This window comes from Nelusetta ayraudi, unplaced genomic scaffold (assembly GCF_046127955.1).
Source record: "Nelusetta ayraudi isolate G7.1 ecotype Tasmania unplaced genomic scaffold, CSIRO-AGI_Nayr_v1 ptg000158l, whole genome shotgun sequence".
Lineage (NCBI taxonomy): Eukaryota > Metazoa > Chordata > Actinopteri > Tetraodontiformes > Monacanthidae > Nelusetta > Nelusetta ayraudi.
In genome coordinates, this window is record NW_027466208.1 from 10,001 (window position 1) to 32,663 (window position 22,663).

Sequence of the window (22,663 nt, forward strand, 5' to 3'; positions counted from 1 at the left end):
CCACAGCGATCATCCAGTGGAGGAGCTGCAGTTTCCCCAGGTGCATTATGGGAACCATGAGAAGCTCTCATCCTACAAACCACCTTCCAATCAACACGCAGGACAAAGCAGCATTCGTCCTCCGTACGTCTGCAGTCTGAACAGTTTGATGCCGCCCTGATTACTGATGACCCCCCCAGCCCCCCACCACCACCACCACCACCACCCCCCCGCCCTGCTCTGAATCCTGACCTCCTATAGTAACGCTGCTGCAGCTCTGCTGTCACGCAGGTGAAGAAAAAAGAGGAAAAAGATTTGGAATAAAAATTGTATTCTTCAAAAAACAAAAAACAGCTGATGACAAACACAGAGGAAGCTGACGGTTTGAAGTGCAGGGGGGCAGGGGCAGGGGCAGGGGCAGGGGGAGGGGCTTGGTGGAGAGGGGGTCCGCTTCCTTTACACACTTTGTTCTTGTTTTTTGTCTCCATCAGGCAAAATGACACCGAGTCACAGCAAAGAAAGGAATAAAATAGATAGATAGATATATAAATAAATCATACAAAATAAATAAGAAAACACTGAGAGGACATTCAATTAAAGACCACGTCAAATAATAACCGGACAACAGAACAGAAAATCATAACTCTACAGAGAAATGAAGAGACTACACTACACGATTGCCATACACAAATCCAACAGGGCTGAAGTGTCGTCTGGTGGCTGTGCAGGGAGACAGTCTCAGCCAGCGCAGAAACACAGTTGTGCAAAATGAATATCCATATTTCTTCTTCTTCTTCTTCCTCCCTCTCCCTCTCTCTCTCTCTCTCTCTCTTGACAGCTCTCCATGCTGCAGCGGCAGGTGGCTCCCAAAGTGTCAGACGGAGGCCAGCGAGTCCTTCAGTGCGTCAGGAATCTCCGCCGCTTTCATTGCATCGCAGCTCGCAGCCGCCTGCAGAGAAAGACCACAGCAGCAATTCAGATGAGGTGGAAGCTGCACATTTCTCTTGTGTGAGGCTTCACTCTGAGAGAGAAGATCCACAACCACTCGTCTGTTGTGTTGATCCAAGGACCAAGTGATCAAACTTTATTGATCTCACTGAGGGGGGACAAATGTTCAGAGAGACCAAAATAAGGCATGTGAGTGTGTGAGTAGTGTGTGTGAGTGTGTGTGTGTGTGTGTGTGTGTGTGTGAGTGCTGACTCTCACCTGCTTCACCTCTTCATCAGCGGTCTGAAGGCAGTGACCTTGACATCGTGCACCGTCTCACAGCCTTCATCCAGGTCATCTGCCTCTGCTTTACCACCAGGGAACCCTGCACGCACACACACACACACACACACACACACACACACACACACACACACACACACACAAAGCAACGTTTGAGTGAGTGCAAGCTGGGCAGAAAAACTCACAAACATGAAGACAATGTCTTCATCTCACAGATGTTCAACAACTTTTAATCAGCCGCCACAACACGTGTGTCAGTTGTGTTGGCCGGCATCACGTGCAAGTGTCAAGCAGAGAGCTGCTGGTGTCTGTACGGGAGAGCAGCAGGTCCAGGAAGCAGAGCAGATATCGTCCCACTCTCATCATCGCCACCATGTGATGGGTGAGGAGTTTGCTGCCTGGTTTGATGTGAAGGTGTGGAAAACAAACACACTGCTCGGTCCTCAATGCAGAAGAAGCCAGTGGCTGCTGAGGTGATGGAGGTGTCACGTGTGCTGCTGTCTGGGACGTGTTGCTAAGAACACGGCTTTGCGCTCTGCTAAAGCCTTCTGCACAGGACTGTGAGTGCGGAGCCGTACCTGGGCCACTGGAGTACTGGCAGGCGTCTGGCAGGAGTGAGTAGGAGGAGCAGTGCAGCTGCACGTCCTTGTGGCCGTAGCCAGCGGTGGCGCCGTAGAGCTTGTGGTGCAGGGTGGCTCCGCCCTGGGGGAAGAGGCTGTGGGCCTGGGTCAGAACCTGCTCCTCCTGCAGCTGGCAGTCGGCCCCCGGCTCTGCGCCCCTCAGCTCGGGGCTCAGCAGGACCCCCGAGGCCGCCGTGCGGGCCAGAGACCAGATCCGAGGCTTGTCGGCCGCCTCAAAGTGGGACAGGGACGGCGTTCCGGCCAGGACGAGGGAGGAAGCGGAGGAGGAGGAGGAGGAGGAGGAGGAGGAGGGGGGCGCCTTGGTGGGCACCACGGGCTCCAGGAAGTCCGAGGGCAGCGGGGGCAGCGGGGGCAGCGGGGGCTTCAGGCTGCAGGCGAAGCCCTGGAAGCTGTCGGCTGCGTTCAGCTGCAGCTCCGAGCCGCAGTCTCTCCTGTGAGGGCCCCCGGGGGCCACCAGCGCCCTCTGGAGGTCACGCTGCTCGCCCGCCGCCTTCTCACACTGGCTCTGCAGCTTGTCACAGTCGTCCTCGTCCATGTCGTCCAGGTCGCTGAGGTGCAGGTCCTTCTCCTCCTTGCAGTCCCTGGAATCTGCAGCGGGGGAAACGAAGCAGTGGACGTTTCAGACTTCGGAGGCTAAATTTAGCGCAGGTCATTTTATTAAAGCAGCATGGGCAAACTACGGCCCGGGGGCCGTATGCGGCCCGTTCAGCTTTTTATTGCGGCCCGCCAAACTTTAAGAAGCGGTATTAATAATCTCCCCCATGTTGGCAGTGTTTCCAGAGTCGTGTCAATAAAGAGCTCAACTTCCTGGTGGGGATCAGAGACACTGGTGCGGTTGCAACTCTGCTTTGCTTCATTTCCCTTTGACATTAAAGCAGCATGATGTGTTTTATTTATCGGCCCAACTGTCAAAATCTTAGGACCCATTGTGAGCCACCAGCCAACAGTTTGCCCACCCCTGTATTAAAGGATTTGAGCATAGAATAATGGACTGTAATAAAATAAGACGTACGATTGAAAAAGGTCTAAAGCACAGTGCAACAATAATAACAATAACAATAATAATAACAATAATAATAATAATAATAATAATAATAATAACAATAATAATAATAATAATAATAATAATAATAATAATAATAAAAATAATAATAAAAATAATAAAAATGAAGAGTGACCTTTGGTGCCGCAGTCCTGCTGGTTCTTGCTCAGCTCGTCCTTCCTGTCGTCGGTGGCCTTGTTCTTTGGCGACCACGTCATCTTGTTCTCCTTCTTCAGTCGCCTCCTGGCGTTGGCGAACCAGGTGGACACCTGGGTGAGGGTCATCTTGGTGATGATGGCCAGCATGATCTTCTCGCCCTTGGTGGGGTAGGGGTTCTTGCGGTGCTCGTACAGCCACGTCTTCAGGGTGCTGGTGGTTTCTCGGGTGGCGTTCTTCCTGCGGGCCGTGCTGTTGAAGTCCACCGTCCCGTATCTGCACCAGTGGAGGGGGGGGGTTAGCCCGGTGTTAGTGGCAACCAGCTCACACACCTTTTTATTCTTTTCACTCTGCTTCTTTTTTTTTTTTAAAGCAAGCAGATCTTCACTGGAGGAGGCCGCCGCTCTCTTCCACGCTGACCCTTGACCCCAATGCGGGTTTATCTGAGCGGCGCCGGAAGGCTTTCTGGCAGCTCTGCTGATAGTCACATTGCACAGAGTGAAGTGGAAGGAGCCGGGCACCTACCTGTCATATTGATACTGTCCCAGCGAGTGGTCGTAGGGGTAGTAGGCAGCAGTCTGAGTGATGCCAGAGTGCAGAGAGCCGGCGCCGTCCTTGATGTCGTACTGGGGGTTCTGCAAACGCAGACACATTGGGTTGATTTGAAGAGAGCGCCCGGTAAAGGATTCCTCCTGACAACACTTTGGTCTTTAAATGCATTATTTGTATTCAATTGAACATATTATTATGAGTCACTTTCCAAGGCATCATTTTGAAAGACTTTTCATCAAATAAATAAAATCAATTTCCAGCAACAATTCATTAACTGAACGGTTGTTGTTGTTGTTGTTGTTGTTTTTAAATGAATTAATTTACCCATTTTTAAAAAAATGTAACCAGGAGAAGTGTGGGGTTAAAACTGAAGACAAGACAGGCAGCAGCAGAGTGTACATTTCCAGTGTTTGTGTTGAATATAATTTTAGGATTTCTTTCTGACTGATTTTCCTGTGTACGTTTGAGACACATTTAAGATATTTTAACAGTTCCTTCAAACTCGTGATTAATGTATGAACGACAGTGGAGAAAAGTTTGCTCGCGCCGCCGAGCATAATAAATAAAAACATGTCACCCCCCCCACCCCCCCTTGCATATTTATATGCACATTTTTGAAGCAAAAACTCGACAGAACGACACTCTATTCATGATTAAGAATTGATTTTTCACCCGGAACAACAACTTCACAATGACAAAATTCCATCTGATTTCACGCGCGTGAACTGCTGCTGCTGCTGCTGCTGCTGCTGACTCGCTGACAACTTTTTTATTTTATATTTTAATTATCATTTAAGAAGATTGGACTGAAGTGTGACTCGAACACAGACAAAGTGAAGAAAACCTCCGCTGCTGCTCCTGCTCCTCCTCCTCCAGCAGCAGCAGCAGCAGCAGCAGCACCGTGTCCAACACAAGCAGGCAGGGTGTGTGAAGCCCACCAGAGTGGAGTAGATGGCCGACGGCTCGGTGCTGTAGGGGAAGTAGTTGGCGTAGTTGTGGCTGGCGGCGGCCGCGGCGGCGTACGGGGAGCTGTACATCCCCAGCGCGGCGTTGAGCTCCGAGCGGCTGCTCGCCAGGAGCCGGTTGTCGTAGGGCGGGCAGCAGAAGGAGGCGGCGGCGGCGGCGGCGGCGGCGGCTGCGGCTGCGCTCTGGGAGCCGCCCGTCCCGTCAGACACCGACCTGGAAATCGAATCGCAGCAAGTCGTAGTGGGGTTTGCCGACACGAAAAACTGCATGAAGAGAACCGTGGACAGACATTGGTCACTGGCTCAGTCAGCACTGTCCGGAGGCAAGAGTTTCCAGCTCGCAGCTTCCCGCTGCGCTTGGTTTCATCGCGCGCCCGCGCGCGCAAAAACAAAACAAAAAAAAAAAGAGGTTGGTGGTGACTTTTTGTGTGCGTCTTTTTTTGATGATTATTATTTTCAATGCACGAGCCAGCTGTCGTTTTCTTAAGTGACGCGCACTATCCGAGGTAAGTCATCCTCCTGATAATTCTGCACTCCGGGGAAACAAGTCCGCAGGGCGACACATCCTTCAATCATGTAAATGTTTCTCCTCATGTCTGTTAAGTATGTTTCCATAAAGTGAATAAAGAGACAAAGTGTCTTAAAACTATGAACATGAAAATGTAAGGCAGAATTCTTTTCATATTTTAAAAATAAAATGAATCGCTTTTTTAAAAAAAAACTAAATAATAATAATAATAATTCAAATTTGTCCGGGACATAACAATAATTATAGTAATAATAATAATGCTAATAATAATAACAATGACCAAGTATAACAGCTCAGGCTCAACTTTTACTCTCAAGTGACTTCTCTGTCTTCTTAAACTTTCTCCAGCTCATCATTTAGTGCAACAATCGTGGCTTTAAAACTGGAAAATACCTCATCTAAAACCTAAATAGCGTCATTCTAACAACAGCAATATTATTATCTTTTTTTATTTTATTTATTTATTTATTTATTTTAAAAAGAAAAGTTTGTGTCACCACCGCGCGCACAGCGGACTGCAGCCAGATCGCACCTCAGTGACATTCATCTCTATTGTCATCTGGAAAAACACGTGAGTTCATTCATAATTCAGGGTAATTGGACACGGCTGCGCGCGTGCATATCGATATTTGGTTTCACAACAAAAGCAGCTCGCGCACAAAGCTGTCAATAGTGCGACAGCAGCGAGTCCATCAGTCAAGTGGAGAAAAGTGCTCCGACTGCGACACTGTGGCAAATATTACACCAGTAAATATGGATAAATATATAAATAATTATTTCAGTAAAACTCCTGTCGGCTGCATTTGTGTGCGTGCGTGCTGGAACGCAGGCACACAAAGTTCGGGAAATTAAAATCAAACGAACAAACGAACCCCCCCACACCCCCCCACACCCCAAAAAAAAGAAAAGAAAAAAAAGCAAAGCGAGTTTTTCTTACCTGTGAAGTTGCATTGTAAGGAAATCCAAACTGCGAGAAAGACATCGCTGCTCCTTTAGTTACCATCAGCAATATTCTTCAGCCCGTGATCGATCGCAAAGCAATTTTGGTTTCAAATCCGCCGTCTTGCACACATTTCCACGCACGGCCTTTCGCTCAATAATAGATGAGTTCGCTGACAGGAGGAGAGACTTTAGGCTGCGCCAGCTGCAGATTGTTTTATATGAATGAATAATCCCCCCGAAGGACTCGATAAGAAATGAAATTAAGCGTCATTAAGTGGGGGGGGGAAAAAGTGTTGTTGTGTTGGCTGAAGGAGGCTTAAAGGATAACGTAAGACTTGCAAGATATGGACTCTGCTTGTGCTATTATTTGTGGCGCTATAGTTCTTTAGCATTCATCCATGCAAGGGTATCAGCGTGACGTCACTGTAATCCCGGAACGGCAGGGTACCAGGGATAGAATCACGTCTTTGCCAATCACGTCCGGCAGAGGCTTTCTTCAGGTGCGCTGCACGCTGCGGCAACGCACACCGCCGCGGACCTTTGTTGAGGTAAAAAACATTTTTATTTGCCTTGAAAAGTGGCGTTAAAGAGCCAAAGGAAAGGTGAGTTCAGAGGAGATGATTATTGGGCGGGTTGGGGGGGGGGGGGGGGGGTCAGAAGCCGCGGTCCGGAGATCGCGCGCTCTATTTCGCGTGGAGGAGAAGGAGATGCTAACGCGTTTGGGAAAAAGTGACTGAGATGATACATTTGTTATTATTTCCCAGCATTGAAAGGTTGGATTAAAAATCAACAGTTTTATTACAGGCGGTTAAATGAGGACACGCGATACTTTTCACCCCGCCCTCTTCTTTCGTCCTTTTCTTTCCCCCTCCTCTTCTTTCTTCCTCTCTTGCGCCCCTGTGGCTCCGCGGCCAGAGGTCCATCCCGGAGTTAATGACGATGATGTTTCCATCTCTGTCTATTAGAGGGAGGGCCAGTCCCAGCAGTCCCAGCAGGGCGGTGAGGGGGTGGCAGGTCAATAGAGCAGTGATTGATGCGCGCCGCGAGACCTACGTGACCATTACGCCTAATGCGTAATTGTATCAATTAACAAATGGATACACGCCCTTGTTTAACCAACGAGCAACACAGAGAAAATTTGCCTTGGAGAAGAAATCCGAAGAATGAGGGGGGGTGTCTAATTAAATACCCGTGGAGGGGGAGGGGGAGGGGGTGGGGGTGGGGGTGTTTTAATTGAATGATGCTACTGACTTGAAGAAAAGATGATGCTGCCTCACACTGAATGAAAGGAGAAATCATTTTCAGCCTTATTAGATGAGCAGCTCAAGCTTCATCAGTGCAGTACACCCCCCCCCCCAACCCACACACACACACACACACACACACACACACACACACACACACACACACAAACACACACAATGCAAATAAACAAGCTGCCCCCCACCACACCCCCCAGTGTGAGGTTGAGCTGGGACAGGGAGGGGGGGAGGTTGTTTTCACGTGGCAAAACAATCAGACCCATATTCTAATATGTCCTCACATACTTGATCACCTGTGACGTCATAACGTTTCGATGGTGATTAATGGCTTCTTTCTTCTGGCGTCCTGCCCTCCTACACCGGATGTTTGGCGTCTCCTCCCCTCGGAGACCCTTCTGCTATTATGGGCTTTCTCTCCGAGGGGCGCTAAAGAGCCGCGATGTGGGAGATGAAGATCTTCCATCAAGAGATTTTCCTCAGAGATAAAGTGGACAAAACATCGCCGCTCGGTCCGGGGTTGCTGCACTAATCCCCGCCAGGCCGCGGCAGCAGCAGCAGCAGCAGCAGCAGCGGCAGCAGCGGCAGCAGCGGCAGCAGCGGCGGCAGCAGCAGCAGCGGCAGCAGGTCTTTGTGTTCCCTGTGTTTCTGAAGAGCAGCTGAGTTCACTGTGAGACCTGATAAATGAACAGTGGTCCTCTTCAAGGAAACATTGTCACCCTCTCATTTTTAACAACATGATGTAACTCCATGAATTCCACTTTTTGTTCTTTTTTTGAATTTATAAAAAAAAAAAAATGGGATTTTAAAAAAATATATATATTAATGTATTCAAGTTGCCTGAAGAAATGAATTTCTTGACGCAACTTCAAGTTCTTACAACCTGAAGTTGCGTCCTCTGTCTCTGCGATCCAGGCTGGTCTTTCAAATTGAGCGCTTCAAAGTACTACAAGAGGTGCAGAGTGCAACTCGGTGTGTCTCTGTCACAGCTGGAGGGGGGAACACGCAGCGCTCCTTAATTATTCTTAATAAATCATCATGTGGTTAATTCTGTTTTTTGTTTTTGTTTTTTGTTTTTTTAAAAAAAAGGTGGGGAACCATCCAGGTAATCAATGATCATCAGCAGAAAATAACCAGCAAATGCAGTTTTATGTAGTAAACACACAATATTGTTTCCTGACTTTGAAAAATCTGTCTGGCTTTACAATTTAATTTTATTGATGCCCTTATAAATAAAAACAATCTCTTCATTTTTTCCAGAAAAGTTTGTTCGTTGTCTCTTTTGAATGGGAAAATCCATCCACTTCCTGCCAAGTCGACACACGAAGAGACAAACTAGCATCCGCACTGACACTGACACTGCCACTGACACTGCTGTCAGTAGGTGTTAATGATGATTGTCTGCACATCATGATCCTGATGAGAGGGAGGTGACCCTCTAGAAGCCCTGCTGCTCCACACAGCCAGGCCTCAGGCCTCAGACTGCAGCCAAGATCTTCTGCAGTGAGAGGCCACTGCACCCCCACTGCTCACCAGTGTGCCACCACGCAGACCACTGAGCACTGAGAAGTCCTCCTTTTCAACACCTTCTGTCCCTGCAAGAGACACTTTCAGCTCTTTTGCATAGAAGAAGAAGAAGAAGTCGAAGCATTGATCACTGCGGGCAGGTGCGTCTCCACAAGGACGTTACCTGATGGTCCAAGTGCATGTGGACACACTCATGCATTATGCATGTCCAGCAGTCAGTGCAGAGCTCAGTGAATGGGGGTGAGACGAGCACTAATTGTGCTGCTGGCAGAGTGACACAGTGGCCTTCCAGCTGGGACAGACTCACACGTCTTTCTGCTCCCTGTCTGCTTTGCTTTTGCTGTGTTTTCTTTTTCAGCACTTCAACACTCCACCAGGTGGAGCTTCTCATCGATTCTTCTTCCTCTGATGTTTCCTGGAGCACCGTGCTGCATTTCTATGCTGTTTGATTTCTGTTCAAGTTTGGCTGTAATCAAATCAAGTGGTTTAAAAAATAAAAAATAAAAAAACCCCAACAGTGTTTGGATTGGTTCAGATTGTGAACGTCTCACGCTGGACTCCTTGAGAAGGATGAAAAGACAATTTCTTGTACAAAAAAAAGACATGACATAAATAAATAGGAACTCAGTCAAGCTGTGTGTGATTGCTGTGTGTGTATGGATTGTGTTTGTGTGTGATGTGAGTGAAGAGCAGCAGTGGAAGGTGCTGCGAGGTGAACTGAGAGCGGCTCCACCCACTGAGTCTTTACCTTCACAAACACACCTGATGTGCAGCTCTGGCCAGTCGGCCACGTGCACACACACACACACACACACACACACACACACACACACACACACACACACACACCCACACAAAAAGGTGTTTTTGTAAGTTCTCCTCGCTGGGCATGAGTGAATGAATGGCACGACACAACGTTAAGACTTTCTCATGTGTCCCAGTCAATGTACATTGACTCTCCATCTTAATTAAAGGGATAGTTCAACATTGTGCCAACCTTCCCTCGTGCCACAACCCCCACAAGCCCTATAGTCAGTGTGGGTCAGTGTGACGAGCATTCCCTTCACTCATCAGTGCCTGCCACCTGAATTTGCTTTATGTGTTGTTGCATAACTGTACATATTTATTTCATAGCGCGGTGAATGTTCAGGTGTCGAGGGCCTTTTGGAGTTGTCGTGCACAGTTCACTGAGTGACTCGCTGGATCTCACAACCACAGGCAGCGACACTTAAAGCAGCTCTAGGTAACTTTTCCACCATGACATTATGATTCCAAACTCAGTAAAGCGGTTACATAACCGATTATGATTATGGATCAATGGTGCCGCCTCGGCAGCGAGGGGGTGGGGGGTGGGGGGGGTGGCGGCTGCAACTGCACTGCGTAACCTTCAAGCGCGACCCAACACTCCGGACGAACCACTATACGGCAACGTCACACCTTTATTTAGAGGCGGTTTTACATCCTACTGTTACAAATACATAAGATTATAAATGAACCTCGATGAAAGACCAAGTAATAAACCAATAAACTCTTTATTCATTTATCTATTTCCACCGAAAGTGACCTGGAGCTGCTTTAAAGGGACTCGACCGACTCATGAGACTGGAAGGATCATGGCAAGAGTCAAATTGACCAAAAACGTGACGTGGTTCCTGAGTGGACAAGGCTTCAGAAACACAGCAGTCGCCCTGAAGCGGGTGAGGAGGTCGGTGCAAGAGTTGTGAGGCCTGCACAGAGAAAGAACACATGCAGGAAAGTTTGACGGCCAAACAACAAGCCATTTCCTACCTACACACTGCACCGTCATCCTAGACGTGCTCTCAGTTCCAAGAGGAGCCTTCAACTTCCTGTTTGTGCACATCACAGGAATCTCAACACTGCACTCCTCCGCTGCGTCCAATCCCTCTTCTCTGTCGTGACGTGGCAAGTGGAAGTCTTTCACTGTCTGCTTCCAATGGGTGATTGCAGCTGCTAATGTGAGTGAGTCTTACACCCATCCGCCATTAGAGGCGTCACCGCTTCCATTAAAAAGAGGAGGACGAGAAGCGTAAAGGTTAAGTCAACACTCAATAGCTCGCAGCCCTCCTCTCCTGTTTAATACCTTCCCTGTGCTGACTTAATGAACCACACATAGGCTCTCTGGGTTTTCATCAGACGAGGGGGTGCTGGTGGTGACAACAGTAGTGCTGGGGGTGGGGGAGGTGGAAGTGCATGAAATGATAATAACGACAGACAGACAGACAGACAGACAGACAGACAGACAGAGTGGAGAAGCCCGAGTGGAGCAGGGGGATGAAGCTGCACCTACCTGCAGCTGCCTGATCTCATTAAAACCAAATTGGTATATGCCAATAAATCCCCAGCACTGGAATTATTAGGTGTGCATACGCACATCATATGCCTGCGCGCAAACTTTGCCCACAAGGAGCGTTATTAGAGCCTCAGAATTACCCAAAATGGAAAGAACAGTAATAAATATTGGAATGAGAAGTAATAGAGTTGGTGGCAGACATGGTCGCAGAGGTGGCCGCTTAACACTTCAACAAACATCTCCGGGCTGGGTGAGTAATTGCAGCATGCAGGGGGAGTCATTAAAGCTTCATCAAACAGAGGGGTTGGAGGGGGGGGGGGGCACAGTGACGACTGGAGGGGGGGGGGCACAGTGACGACGGTCTCAACCAATTAATCCAGAGAGGAGACTGATAAAAAAAAAAAGAAGATGATGACTGGATGTGTCCTGATTGGTGGCTTCAGGAGAGAGAGATAGAGAGATAGATGGACAGATGGACAGATGGATAGGTAGGTAGGTAGGTAGGTAGATAGATAGATAGATAGATAGGTAGGTAGATAGATAGGTAGATAGATAGATAGATAGATAGATGGATAGATAGATAGATAGATAGAAAGAGAGATAAGTACTTGATTTATCCTGAAATAAATTTCAGTTTCTCAGCTGCACAATTATTCATCAGCAAACCAGTTCCTAAGATAGAGCAGAGAGGGAGATTGTAAGAGAATCATGAAAAAGTAAAGAATTCCAGGTAATAAATGCTATATAGCAGACATTCATTGAGGGTAAAATTGCACTCGTCTATCAGAGAGAATTTTCACCCCTTTGTTGCGAGCGACTGATCTTTGTCATTGACAGCCTGTTCAGTTTCACATAATAAAATAATTCCAATGGGAAGCAGAACAAAAACAAAGAAATAAACGTGGTGCTAAACATACAATAAGTCAACATTGCACTGCAGTGAGTAGCAGGAGAAGCCTTGGCGTGAGTTATTTCAAGCTCTACCGAGTGTCAGAGGAGTTCAGTTCAGTGTGGGGCAGCAGAGCCTCTTGTCTACGAGGCTGCACTGAACACCAAGTCCAACTGGACCGGACGCATCACACGCACACCACGTCAACACGGAGGAGGCCGTGCATCATGGTGCGTCCGGTCCAGGACTGGAATTCCTGTATAACTCCAGAACTGTTTCCTGCTCTGAAGTGAATTACCAGCGATGAGAGCCTCACACAGAGCGAGCAGAGGAGAGAAAAGGCTGAAATCTACCGTTAGTGTGCATTTGGGGCGAACTGGCCCTTTAATGGAGGCCGTGTGACTGCCGCTTCATTTGGAATCTGGCGGTTTTGATGGCTGGCAGTCAAATGTAGAACTCAAACAAACCCACGGCGTTTTGTGTCGGGCGTCGCACATCCCAGAGGCCCCTCAGGGCTCCCGGGAGAGACAGACAGAGAGGGAAGGAGTGTCTGCAGCGCCCGTCTGTGTGTGTGTGTCTGTGTGTGTGTGTGTGTGTGTTGTTTGTGCGTACACGCTGGCTGCTGAGTCCCCTTGAGGCTCGGCTGTAAAGCTATCATCAGCGCTGGTGTCAGGGATTTGTAGCTTGTCACTGGGAGAGAGCGAGGGAGTGCTGGCACTGAGTCTGGGAAATAACTGCTTATTGAGAGGGAGAGAGTCTGGCTCGCTAGCACAGCTTATGTGAATGAAGGTGTGTGTGTGTGTGTGTGTGTGTGTGTTTGGGGATTGGGAGTAGGAGTAGGAGAAATGTGTGTCTGCTTTCTCCCCGGGGTGCCTGGAGTTGCACGTGCCTGCTTAGATTGTGAGTCGATTCTGTGTGTGTGTGTGTGTGTGTGTGTGTGTGTGTGTGTGTGTGTGTGTGTGTGTGTGTGTGTCCATACGCTGTCTGTCTTTCATCTCTGGGCCCGAGGCTCTTTGTCTTTGTGCGATGTTGTTGGCGAGGCTCAGGGTTTCCTTCACTCAGGGTGTGTCTGCGCTGCTCTGTTGTGTCGTTGTGTTGAACGTTTGCACACTTGGACACCAGTTTGCCCAAATATGTCTCGTCGGTCTTTGGCCATAAGGCGCCTCTGTACTGTGCACTGCCTCCCTGTGTTTGTGTGTGTGTGTGTGTGTGTGTGTGTGTGTGTGTGTGTGTGTGTGTGTGTGTGTGGTCTCCTCCTTGTAGGACTGTGACTTCAAACCCAGCATTCCCTCCAGGCAGCGGGCAGACAGCAAAAAAAGGCTCTGGGGTCCATAAAAATATAGATGTGTGTGTGTGTGTGTGTGTGTGTGTGTGTGTGTGTGTGTGTGTGGATGGGAGAGAGAGGGATCATTTTCCCATTGACAACCATTACTTTGAACAAAGAATGTTGATTTGAAAATGGCCCAGTGGCAGTGGACCAGGTTTCAAGAAGAATTCCCTCCAAATCATAAATGATGGTGTCAGCGCTGGAACAGGCAGGCAGAGGAGGAAAATTGCAGTTACATGGTTTCCATCGGTCCACACAAGCAGCGGCGGCGGCGGCGGCGGCGGCGGCGGCGGCGGCTAAATCCTTTCCTAGCGTCCTAGCCCGTCTCTCCGTCTCTCTCCGTTCCCATTACTGTCAGTCCAATTACCGGCCGCGTGGCAGCGGCGCTGTCAGCACCCGGCGGGTCACGGCGGTGCATCGGCGGCTTCCTGCCTTGTACGGCAATGTTTTCTCCTCAGAGGAACTTGCATAAAGAGCCCCTCTGACCAACCCCCCCACCCCCCCCCCCCCCCCACCCCAGCTGAGTTGAGGAAGCAAAAGGTGGGAAGTGATCAAAGGTCCTGCGCTCCTGCTGGATTGCGAAGGCACCGCCAGCCTCCTCCGAACAGGAGGAAAAGATTCCTGGAAAATGACGGCGCCGCAGCGGCTGACAATCCTGTGGCACTTCACCGCACTGACACACTAACACTGCAGATATGTTTCAGGTGTGACTGCACTGAGATTGTGGAGATTGTGAGCCAGTGTGTTGCAGAGGCCAGGGTTCTGCCCAGGGTTCTGCCCAGGGTTCTTCCTGGGTTCTTCCCAGGGTTCTGCCAAGGGTTCTTCCTGGGTTCTGCCCAGGGTTCTGCCCAGGGTTCTTCCTGGGTTCTTCCTGGGTTCTGCCCAGGGTTCTGCAGCTCCAGCTGCTTCACCCTGGTTCAATGCCGGTGCTGACAATACAAATAGCCACGCTTGATGTTTGTTTGCATAAATTGTTTTGAGAGGCATGAGTTTTTTCATTTTTTTTTTTTTGGAGGTGGGGGGTGTGGGGGGGGATTATGGTGGGGGGAGTTTGGGAGCCGCCAACCGCGATGGAATAATCCTCGCTGAGCTGACAGTCAGATTTGCTCTTCTTTAAAAGTAAGAAAAAAAGAAAGAAAGAAAGAAAAAAGATTGTTTTGGATTTTTCTGCTCAATTCCTGGCAGCTGCTCTGGACTGTGAACTTTTCATTGCACGGTGTGTGTGTGTGTGTGTGTGTGTGTGTGTGTGTGTGTGTGTGTGTGCGTGCGTGTGTGCGCTTGTTGACGAGGGAGAACGGTGAGCTCCTCCTTTCTTCTCCTGCTGCACAGCAGCGGTGTCCATTTCAATAACATCAGTGTGCAGTTTTAACTGGTGCTAAGAGTTCAGTGGTGAGTTCAGGAACCTCGCCGGGGTCGCGACCACAACAGTCGTCTCCTCCCAGAGCCCTCCACATCCACTTTGATTTGTCTCCGCAGGTCACGCTTGCTGGGAGGAAGGAACAGGGAGAGCGAAAGGCCAAGGTCGAGTCCACCTTCTGCAGCGGGGAAATGACGGAGAATCAGTTTTCACACACAGAAAGGCTCATTTTCATATCTTTAGATTGAACACGTTGACAAAAACAGATTTGACAATTTGTGGCAGCAGATACAAGAGAAAGAAACCACAGAGTTCATGTCCGTTGCATGCAGCAATTCAAGGATCACTGGGAACAATCCTGTAAACTGCACACAGAACCGCACAGAGAACCCACAGAACCCCACGGAACCGATAGAACCCACAGAACCCCACAGAACCCACAGAGCCCACAGAACCCCACAGAGCCCCATAGAACACACAGAGCCCCACAGAACCCACAGAACCCACAGAACCCCACAGAACCCCACAGAGCCCCATAGAACACACAGAGCCCCACAGAACCCACAGAACCCACAGAGCCCACAGAGCCCCACAGAACCCCAGAGAGCCCCACAGAACCCCACAGAACCCACAGAGCCTGGGCTCTCGGCCTGGACGGGATGGAAAATCTATCAATCCACCAATGACAGTTCAACTGTTCAGGGCCTCTGTTCCTGATTTGCCATCCAGCCAGTGGAGGTCCTTCCATGGTCAACTTCCAACCAGATCCAGATGCGGCCAATACATACATAAATACATACATACGTACGTACATAGATATATACACATATATATATGTGTATATACTGCTGCAACATTCGTCTCAGGCTCCTCTGCAGCCACAGTGTCAGGCTGAGGTGCTAATGATGGTTTATTTACTTATGAATACCTCTCTCTCTCTCTCTCTCTCTCTCTCTCTCTCTCTCTCTCTCTCTCTCACACACACACACACACACACACACACACACTTTAAGATAAATCAAAGAAATGGCCAGAGGAAGAATCAAGCGAGGCCCTTCCAACCAGAAAGCAGATGTTTCATGCTTGCCAACATCAGAAGGACATTTTACAGTGAAGAGTGGAATCATAGACCTCTGACTGGCCAGTTTTTGGTAAATGTTCACTGGGCCAGTCTGTTGTAGGGGGGTAAACTCTGGCCTCTCTGGGCCAATACATCACCATATGGATACTTCATACAGCGGCTCAACCATCTCAAAGAACCGCCGACAGAACCGCCGAGGTGCTATTTGGCACCACAGTCACCTCCCCACCTGAAGACAGTACGTAGAACCTCAGTCATCCCAAAGAACCGCTGAGGTGATTGAAGCACTGCAGGCACCCTGAAGAACCCCTGAAGACCCGCTGAGGTGTTTGGCCCAAGACGTTTCCATTCAAGGCTCTCAATATGCATCCACAACAGTGGCGCAGGGGAGAGCAGGCAGTGCACGACATTCCTTTGAAACATCTGCTGAATGGGAGTCCTTCAACAAGTGTTGTGTTTACTCTGCTGCTGGGAAAACAAACAGACACAGGCGGCGTCTGATGGGAGTGTAAATCAGCCTCGGTGGTAAAGAGCACGGCTTGAGTTTCACTGGCGAGCACCGCGGCATCACCCCAAGGTGTTGAGCGCAAATATACGGTGGGGGGTGTGGGGGGGGCAGCTTTGGACATTTCTGCTTGAACATCAGTGATGGAGAGAAACTAGAGTAAATCATAAGGTTCTTCTGTTACCTTCTGGTGCCAACATCAAACTGAAGAGCGGAACAGAAGACAGTTCAGGCTCTTCTAGCGAGGAGCACCAGTGACACATGGAGCCACGCCCTCTCTGGGCTCCAGGAGACTAACCCTAACCCTAACCCTAACCCCACCCGGTGGTGAAACCTCATGTCCGTGCTCTTCCTACCTGCTGTGGTGTTGTGTTGCCTTGCGCCTCACTCACACACAGCCACTCCCTCCCACCCTCCTCCCTCCAAGCTGGCCAAACACAATACCAAAACCAGTTCATGCATCATGGTGTTACGTTTCAGATATTATGCTTGCAATGGTTGTTTCAGTCTTATTTATTGACTGTGGTGATGTTTATGGCTTCTATGTGGACCACAAAGTAAGGTTGTAAAAACCAAAGCACATTTAAAGAGACAAAAAGTCATTCTGCCACTGTGTCTCTGTTCTCTCAGCAGTGAGACTGTTTGCAGTTCTGAAGACATTAAACACGGGTATCGGTTATTCCTCTCTCATACGGCCCTGCAATGTCCAATACAATCTCATCTGCATTACCAGTTATGCAAATTAGCCGATGGCCTCATTTAACGACTACTTTTAGAAGAGCCAATTGCAATTTTAATTCCAGGGCAACCCTGGGTTGCATTTTTAGTATGAAAGATGCAATATGATTGATTGATTGATTGATTGATTGATTGATTGATTGATTGATTGATTGATTGATTGATTGGCATCAGGACTTTCAGGACTGGCTTCATTAACACTGGCTTTTAAAGTTGTCGGAACACAATCAAATAAATGAATGTATGAATCAATAAATAATGGAAATAAGAGATATTAGAAAATGATACATTCTAATATATTCCTACAATTGAATTTAGAAAAGGCAAACGCAGAGGACGACGTCATCAGCAAAGAAAATTCTTCCCACAGCCACAGTTGGGAGATGAAAGCGGCTTTTGTCCTTATCTGATGTACCCGATGAAACCATACGTTTATCTGTGAGCTTCATTACATTGACTCTATCTTGTTCATCTGACTGTGACAGTGCTTCTGTACAGTATCTCTCTCTCTCTCTCGTGCCGGAGTGATTTCACTGCGCACTCCTCTAATCTCGCCGCTCAGTTCACTCCACTGCCGCTGCCTCCACGCCCTCAGCTGCCTCCCATTGGTTCCAATTACCGCTCCACTTGTTTCCCTCTCAGACATTTATACCATAGATATGATTGTGTTGACTCTCAACTTGACCCGACCCGTCTCACGCGCACGAGCTCTACTCTTATCAAGCACTGTGGAATCCCTCCATTATACAGTGAGTGATGTGCGCGCAGCCCGGCTGCATGATATCCTGCTGTCTCTTCCTGAGCCGCAGCTCTGCGAGACCTTTGCATATTTAAAGTCTCCACTACAGAAAGACAGCGTGAGACGGGCACTTCTCACCGCTCCCGTGTGAGATTTGAATTATAGTCTGTGTCTTCCTCTAGTGTCTGTGTACAAGCCATTGTCGGCACTATTGGAACCCACGTGGAGCAGGGACACGATCCAGTTGCTTATGTATGGATGTATATATACACTGGTGTTAATAAATGTAGAAATGAATGTGATAACATGATGACACCTCAGTAGCTGGGTAGCGACTACAGACTGGTACAGAAAAGTCAAAAGTCGTTGAAAACAAAATATCAAAATTACTAAAAAAACAAAAACAAAAAAACAACCCAGCAACAACAACAACTAAGTGAGCTCTGATGTAATTTAGAGTGCAGTTCATCAAGCATCAGGACACTAGTAGCATCACAGATTGTATTTAAAAATAAAGAGTGAATTTGTTGACCTCTTTCCAACCCCAGTGCTCAGGCCAGATATAAAGATACGGTGCGTGAGTGTTTTCCACACTGAGACGTCTGCGGGGTCATGAGGGACATCAGTGGGACTGAGCACTGAGGCTGAAGTCTTGTAGCCCCCAGTGCCCCCCCAGGGTACGGGGGTCCTTGCCAGGGGCTTATCGCCTTACACACATTGTCATTTCCTGCAGTCTCTCCCTGTCCTCTTCCTTCCACTCGCACCAGGACTTCCTCTGCTCCCTGCCAAGCACCTCCTGCAGCCGCTGACACGTTGCTTGGGAGGCCTTCTTTCAGGAAGGAAAGGTCCGTGTTCCGACCACCAGCTGATAGAGGGAGGTTGATAACCCCACAGCAACGCAGCGACAGTGCCAGGTGATGTAAAGCAGATGTCCTCCTGACCCCTCGCACTACTCGGGGAGACGACGCTTCAACACAAATTCTACGGTGGACGAGGGGCTGTGGTGCAGATTCAAACAGCATGATTTAAACTTTATAACCTGCAAAAATCACTTCTAATTACAAGCAAGGTCAATGTTGATGTTGATGTATTTTCTTGCTCAGTCGCCAAATTGGCCTTTAACAGAATACACAATGTTTTCATCAACTGAACAACGTTACTCATTCACCACCCTTGACATTATTTTCTGAAATGCTCTTTTCTTTCTTCTGCTTCCGCTCTTCTTTAGCTTCTCTCGCTTTTTCATTTATTTCTTACTTTTGCCTTTTAATATTTCAACACTTTTGCTTTGAATTTGCTTGAGCCAACTGTTAAATACAGTGTATATTTAATTGTTGATTCTACCTTTTTTTTTTTTTTAAATATATCATACATTAAAAGTCCTTCTAGCGTGAGTTCCTCCCAGGTGACACCGTGTGGTTTATGAACCCTTTCAGAGACGGAGAGAAGCACATGGCATCAGTTTTGGCTGAAAGCTGAGAGGTTTGTGAGAGGCTGTGAACACTTTTCCAAAAAGGATATCAAATAATATATTGATTTACATGTCTTTATGTCATGTCCTGTCTCAAACGATATAGAAATGATGTAATGTATGCCCTCAAGCCTATATGCTGGTTAACCTATGCACACACTCACACACACACACACACACACACGCACAGCGAGAGCCCCCTGGGAGGGGAAGGTGAAAGTGAGCGTGCTCGCAGACCTCTCAGCCTCGTGACCTCATTACTATTCAGAAGCAGCGGTGAGAAGATGAGCGCTGCCGTGTTCCCAGTGCAGCTCCAGTAGATGATGTTCATGGGTGGGAGGATGGTGTTGGGGTGAGGCACCCGCTCCTCCACCACCTCCACCTCCACCTCCACCCAGTTACACAGACGCACTTCCTCCTGGGAGATAGGCGGCCGCTGCTCTCTGTCAGGACCTCCTGAGCCACAGACCCCCCGGGGACGCCCACCTCACTCTGTATGTGTGTGTGTGTGTGTGTGTGTGTGTGTGGGAAGGGGTCCTGTCTCTTTGCTCCCAGACCCCCCCCCCCCCACACACACACACACACACACACAGGACAAGCAAAAGAGCAGCAGAGGAGGAGACCGGTGCTCGTCCCCTGCTCTCCTTTCCCCTGCGCCCACACTCTCTTCTCTTCCCTCCCGGCTTCTCTTCCCTTGGCCCGGGTAGGCGGGCGGGCTGCTGCGGCCGGTCGATAGCGTTAATTGGCTCACTCAGTCACTGCTACATTGATTGCGGTCACTAATAAAAGGGCTATTGATTGGCACTTTGTTAAACACTAGCCCAAGCGGTGAGAGCTGCCCTCTCATAGCATCCAGACAGCAACCTTTTCCTGTTTGCCAGTCTCTCTCCGTCATAAATTATGTCAGTCGATTAAGGGGGCATTTTCCCCTCATGTTTATGCTCCATCAGTCTAAGGACATCTTTGGGTGGTAAGGTGAGAGCAGCCGGCAACGTGAAAACGTCGGCGATGTACAGAGTTCAGCAAAAGTGCCTCACAAATGCACCGTTGACAGATGAGTTGTTGTTTCACAGATCTGCAGCTGTTCTATTATTGTATTTATTAGTTGCAATACATTTCCAAAAGATTAAAAAATGCACCGATCAGACGTGACGGGGCAAGAGTGCCAGTTTGTGGAGAGTCTACTTTCATACAAATGAACCCCAACTACCTGCTGAAGAGAGAAGTAGGGCCTGTGGTTTGTGGAAGACAACTTGCTCCCAGCCTGGACAAAAAGCCTGTTTCAGATCTCCCACTCTTCCATTTCTGTATGTGACTGTGACACTCTTACTGCACAACCCTAACCCTAACACAACCCTCACACCAACGGCTGCATTTCAGAAATAAAAGAAACTTCTGAAGCGTGTGGCTGCACACCTGCAACTGAAGAAAGCTGCACAGCAGACCGCAGCTTGATCACAGTGACTAGAAGCACGTTAGCTCGCCACAGGGGCTAGCAGGCACTTCCAATGAATTATGCACCAAATTATTGAGGGCAGTTCGAGACTATCATAAAAAATACATCCAAACGTCAAGGTAATTGTGATTGCCTGCCACTAATTGAAGAGTTTGTGATGTTGCTCTAGCAGTACTGTAGGGATGGGGTTTCACGCCATCTGTCTGTCTTGTAAATACATGTCATGCTTTGTGAAGGACTGGGTGTGTGATGTCAGTCACACATCAGTGTATCCAACCTGAAGGGAGAAACACAGACTGTCTCACATGCTTAGTAGTTATTTTAATGGCCCCGCTTTAGAAGTGCTATCTCGTCACTCAAAAGGTTGCGTGACTTCACTCTGTACTGATGACTGCTTTGAAAATCATTTTCCCCAAAGTGTCCTCCACTGTCTGCTCATCCCTTGTTCCCTATAGAGAAGTGGCAGCTCTCAACAACATCCGCTAATAAGGAGCACACGCTGTTGTTTTCACTTGAAACTTTGAGTAAACGCACGGCTCTCCCTGCAGTTCAATACGTTAGGATCGACCAAAACCCCCCCGTTTCCCGACACGAGCTCAATACCCAGTTTAATTGCAATTAGCCGCACAGCCCTCCTCTGTGTGCAGCGCGGGGAGTGGCGGCGAGTCAAAGGCCGGTCTCCTGAGTGAGACGATGAAAACTGGAAATGGTGTGTAAGTACCTCGCTGAGAGATTTAATTATCGCCATTAAATATTCAATGATCAATAGAATTTGTTTTAGCCGATCGATAGGTTGCCGGGCCTGAGAAGGACAATGTGCATAAGTTACTATTTGCATTTCAAAGCAGGTGTCACGTGGCCCCATTGGTAATCCATACCATTTTGTTGGGCTGTATTTCATATTTAGCTGCTTTATCCCCGTATCACTGACTGCTATTGATCCCCTTCCCTTTATTTACTGCCTGAAAACTGCCTTAGGTTTAAAATGTCAAAATGTTTTCAGAGAATCCGATATAGCTCCATCTGGCTTCCTCATCTCATATCTGGATCTTCAAACCTCCCCCCCCCACTCCCTACCACCCCCCTCTGTAATTCCCTTGTCTCTCTTTGCACTCACTCCTTCCCTCCTTCACTTTCCCTTCCTCAGTAGAGTTGGAAATTAAACCCTATCATCTTCCCACCCACTGTACCCCTGCGCCACTCGCTTGGGAATCAATCTGCACATTATTCAAATAAATATGTGTTGGGTGTCGGGGGAATACACCCCGAGTCACTTCAAAGACGCCCACCCGTCCCAACCCCGAGCCTTCAGCGTTTGCTTGTTCTCGCCCAGGTCCTATTTTGTTTACCTGAACCGGCTCTAATGGCTTGTTGTTGTTGTTGTTGGTGTTGTTTTCTTTTCTTTTTTCCACTGCACCGATCAAGAGTGTTCAAGAGCAACATTTAGCAAAGTTCAAGTGGCTGCATGTTCAGGCCTCATTCAGGCTTTGATTCTTGATGCTCAGACTTGGCCGTCACTTTCATCTGTTTCTGCACACCGGTTCCCATTATTCACCCGTATGTCAGCTTTTCCATGTATGCAACCTTAACAAAGGCTTTCGGTGACTTTCCTAGAGTCTCATAGTCTGGGTTGCAGAGGAGCAAAGAAAATTCAAACAGAATGAATGCAACAACAAGGGTACTGCATAAAACAGCAGCACAGAATGAACCATGACGATACAACAAGCAAACACAAAGCGAGACTATTTCCACTAGTTAGCAGGTGAACACAGGTGAGAACTGTTGAGGGCAGGAGTGACAATGAGACACAGGTGAAAATCATCAGGTAATAAAAGGGCGAAACAGAACCAGGAAGTTAAGCGCAGTAAATACAAGGACAGATGAGACTTTCAAAATAAAGGAGAGAACACTAAAACGGGCCATGATGGTTTCAAGCAACGTTAGAATTTGAAAATGAGAGTAAATCT

General features: G+C 48.3%; 1 protein-coding gene across 2 annotated transcripts; it reads right to left on the reverse strand.

Moving 5' to 3' along the window:
* Nucleotides 1-393: 393 nt before the first annotated feature.
* irx6a (iroquois homeobox 6a) lies at nucleotides 394-6,443 on the reverse strand. 2 transcript variants are annotated; one of them, XM_076013801.1, is made up of 7 exons: nucleotides 6,032-6,443; nucleotides 4,539-4,779; nucleotides 3,574-3,683; nucleotides 3,029-3,324; nucleotides 1,788-2,438; nucleotides 1,186-1,291; nucleotides 394-928 (listed from the first exon to the last, which is right to left on the reverse strand). In XM_076013801.1, exons 1-6 carry the CDS (start codon nucleotides 6,043-6,045, stop codon nucleotides 1,191-1,193), a joined length of 1,413 nt encoding a protein of 470 aa, XP_075869916.1. In that variant the 5' UTR covers nucleotides 6,046-6,443; the 3' UTR covers nucleotides 394-928; nucleotides 1,186-1,190. The 2 variants fall into 2 exon arrangements, with proteins under 2 accessions (XP_075869916.1, XP_075869915.1); XM_076013800.1 differs by lacking the exon at nucleotides 6,032-6,443 and having other exon boundaries at nucleotides 4,539-4,886.
* Nucleotides 6,444-22,663: the final 16,220 nt, after the last annotated feature.